The sequence below is a fragment of the Acanthisitta chloris genome, unplaced genomic scaffold (genome assembly GCF_000695815.1).
Source record: "Acanthisitta chloris isolate BGI_N310 unplaced genomic scaffold, ASM69581v1 scaffold33378, whole genome shotgun sequence".
Lineage (NCBI taxonomy): Eukaryota > Metazoa > Chordata > Aves > Passeriformes > Acanthisittidae > Acanthisitta > Acanthisitta chloris.
In genome coordinates this window covers 7,938-11,075 of record NW_008689187.1, presented here as the reverse complement: position 1 = coordinate 11,075, position 3,138 = coordinate 7,938, and the positions used below count along the sequence as shown (strand labels likewise).

The following is a 3,138-nucleotide window of genomic DNA, read 5'->3' as shown; positions in this document are numbered from 1 at the left end:
GAGCAGAGGACAGTCCCAAGAAATCAGGTGATACCCACAGCTTCCTCATACTACCCTGCTATATCCCTCCAAGCAGTAAAAATCCCATCCCCAGCTGCAAACTGGCACCTGGCAAAAAATAGTGTGAGGGACACAGAGGGTGTCACTCACCCCTCTGCAGGGTGGCAGCAATGAAGCTGTGCTGCCTACTCTTCCCCCATACCCACTTTGCCACAGGGCGATGCCTGCCCCCCTCTCTCCACCGGCACAGCCTCCACCCTGCAGGATTATTTATTATTAGTATTTGCTCCTGTCTCTCTCTGCTCCGGGACACGAATTCCAAGCATCTTTCCCCTGCCTGGACCTGCCACTCGCAGCCGCAGCCAGTGGGGGATTCTGGCAGCGGCGCTGCGGCGCCCTGCTTGGGGGGCTCCTGCACTCACCCCACTCCATGCCAGCCAAACCTCTGCCCACCCAAATGCCAGGGCAGGGCTGGCCCAGGGTGGTGACATGCAGAGGATGGCTGGGAAGGGAGGGGAAGGTGAGTTTTGGAGGGTGCCTCATCCCTCCATCTCCAGCATTCTGACTTGGGGGGGCTGTGGGAAAAGGGATTCCAGGGCATCAGTTCCATGAGCGGCTCCTCCACAAGTATATGCAACACCTGATTCCCATTGGTGTTAGCAGGAGCTGGGCACACTGGTGCCTTTCCAGCAGTGCCACCCAGGCACTCCTGCCCCACCAAGCCACACGACCACCCACCCGCTCCCACCTGGGGCTGGCAGAGCCCTCAACAGGCAGCCCACAGCTGGCAGGGGTCCCCATGCCACCCTGCCAGCCAAGCCCTGAGGGGATGCCGCTCCTCTGACAGCTCCTCCAGACACGTGGCTGCCCCCAAGCTACCCTGCCCTGGCATGCTGCGCCTGGCACAGGCAGCACGGAAGGAAGAAGGGACAGCCATGACTGTGCCATGGAGGCCACACCTGGGAATGGCAGCCCATTCTAGCATCCTTGGATGGGGTTGCTCATGTGATGGACCTGGGAACCCTAAAAATGTGGGATGGTTTATGCAGTCCCTGGAGGCATACAGGGAGGCAGGTGCCTGCTGGCACCTCTCAGTGCAGGGCTTCTGACACCCACCTTGCAGTCCTAGGGACTGCCACATTTCTAGCTGGGATGTCCCATGTCCTCAGAGTTCCAAGGGCTCCCAAACTCACCACGACCTGCAGGATATTGCTTATCTCTACTACCTCAGTTGTTGAAGGCAGCTCCTTTAGCATCCCCATGCCTGATGTGCCTGTGGCTCCTCCAGCTCCAGTTGCTCCTGGGTACTCAGCAGCTCATTCGCCAGCATCTTTCACTCACCACCTGGTCTGGCCCTGACATCCTGGTACCACCCTGCTTCCAGCCTGAAGCTCTGCCTGGCACAGATCCCACCTGCCTTGCTGCCAGGTTAGGGTGAAAATAGGTGACTGCAGAGGCAGGAGTGTTCCCCATGTGCCCTAGCCCTCTGCCCCTTGACTGAATACACCTCCCTATGTTGTGGGGAAGCCACACCTGCAAATCAGCTTTTTAAATGAGCCTGTCTCCCTTCCACAGGCCAGTGTCTCCCTCAGGGCATCAGCTCTGACCTCCACTGGTACCTGCAGCTGCTGGGTGCCCAGAGAACCCTGCTCTTTCCAGTGTCCCCAGGGAGGCCACCCTGACCTGCTTGCATGTCCAAAGGGCATACCCACTTTGCCTTGATCTGGCCATGCACAAGCAGGAGATGTGATGGCTAAGGAGAATGGGGCTCTCTCCAGCATCTTCAGCTGTTCTGGCACAGGGACTAACAAGGGAACAGGGGCAGGACTAAACTCATCCAGTAAGTGGTCCTATAAGCCCAAGGTGCCCTCTCACTCTGCCCCTGCTCTGGTTTTGATGCAGCTAGACTGTACAAGGACTTCTGCATCTACCTGGCTGATACCTGGACATCCATTCCTGCCACCTAGTCTTGTCCTCAGCGTGACATCAAGGTGTCCACCCAGAACACAAAGACGGGACAAGCACTCCTCTCTGCTCCCTACAAGGCCAGGAGAAGGGATGTGCAGGGCACCCACGGGGTGAGGGGCAGCTCCCAGCAGCTGTGCACTGCCTCCCACCCGGGCCCCTTCCCCCAGCACACCCTGGGGTCCCGGGGGAGCAGTAAATCACTGCCAGACGAGGGTGCATTCTTGGGCTTTGTGAAGCCCCGCGCTGTCTGGGAGCATCGGTAATTGCTTCATTACAACACAGGGAGACATGTCCTGGCAGTAAAACCTCATCATGACTGCACCGGGGAGCACGGAGCAATCCCCTACATGTACATACACACGCACGCACACACGCAGGTTTGCACACCCAGACTTTGCTCCAGGAGTCCCGGGGTGATGCGTGACTGGGCAGCTGGAGGATTTTGGGGAGATGGGAGGCCGAGGAAGTGCTGGCCTTACCCTGCAGACATGTCCTGGCAGTAAAACCTCATCATGACTGCACCGGGGAGCACGGAGCAATCCCCTACATGTACATACACACGCACGCACACACGCAGGTTTGCACACCCAGACTTTGCTCCAGGAGTCCCGGGGTGATGCGTGACTGGGCAGCTGGAGGATTTTGGGGAGATGGGAGGCCGAGGAAGTGCTGGCCTTACCCTGCTGCAGGATCTGAAGTATTTGCTGTGGCTGGTGCAGTTCCAGCGGCGGAAGCGGAATTGGTATTGGCATTCCCGGACGCCCAGCTTGGTGCCCTTAGCCACCTCTTGCACGATCTCTGGCTCCAGCTGGCAGAGCTCCGCCTGCTTCCCAGCCAGCCGCTTCGTCTTGCGGCAGATGCTGTTGGGGTCCATGACCAGGGGGCTCCCCACTGCCCTGCAGGAGGGGACAGCGAGCAGAGCAAAACCAGCACCCGAACCCAGGAGAGACGAGAATGCAGATGCTCCCAGGGATGGAGCAGGGCCACAGGGCAGTGCTGGCTCAGTGATGAGCCTGGGTGACAAGGGGACAAAGAGAGATATGCAGGGAGGGCAGGACAAAAGGTATGGGTGGCACCTATGTGCCAGCACTCAGGGGCTATTTTGCCCTACCCAGCCAGTTGGAAAACGGGAGGGATCCTCAACCATGGGGCTGGCTATAGGGTGATGCT

At 58.9% G+C, this 3,138-nt stretch overlaps 1 protein-coding gene across 1 annotated transcript in view; it reads right to left on the bottom strand.

Annotated features, from left to right (window-relative positions):
* The window catches only part of WNT6 (wingless-type MMTV integration site family, member 6), a 4,208-nt gene extending 1,351 nt beyond the window's left edge, over positions 1–2,857 (bottom strand). Inside the window, exon 1 of the mRNA XM_009081326.1 lies at positions 2,648–2,857. Within this exon, the coding sequence (XP_009079574.1) occupies positions 2,648–2,842 (195 nt within the window). The 5' untranslated portion in view covers positions 2,843–2,857. The remainder of the gene's footprint in view (positions 1–2,647) is intronic.
* Between the last annotated feature and the right edge of the window lie 281 nt (positions 2,858–3,138).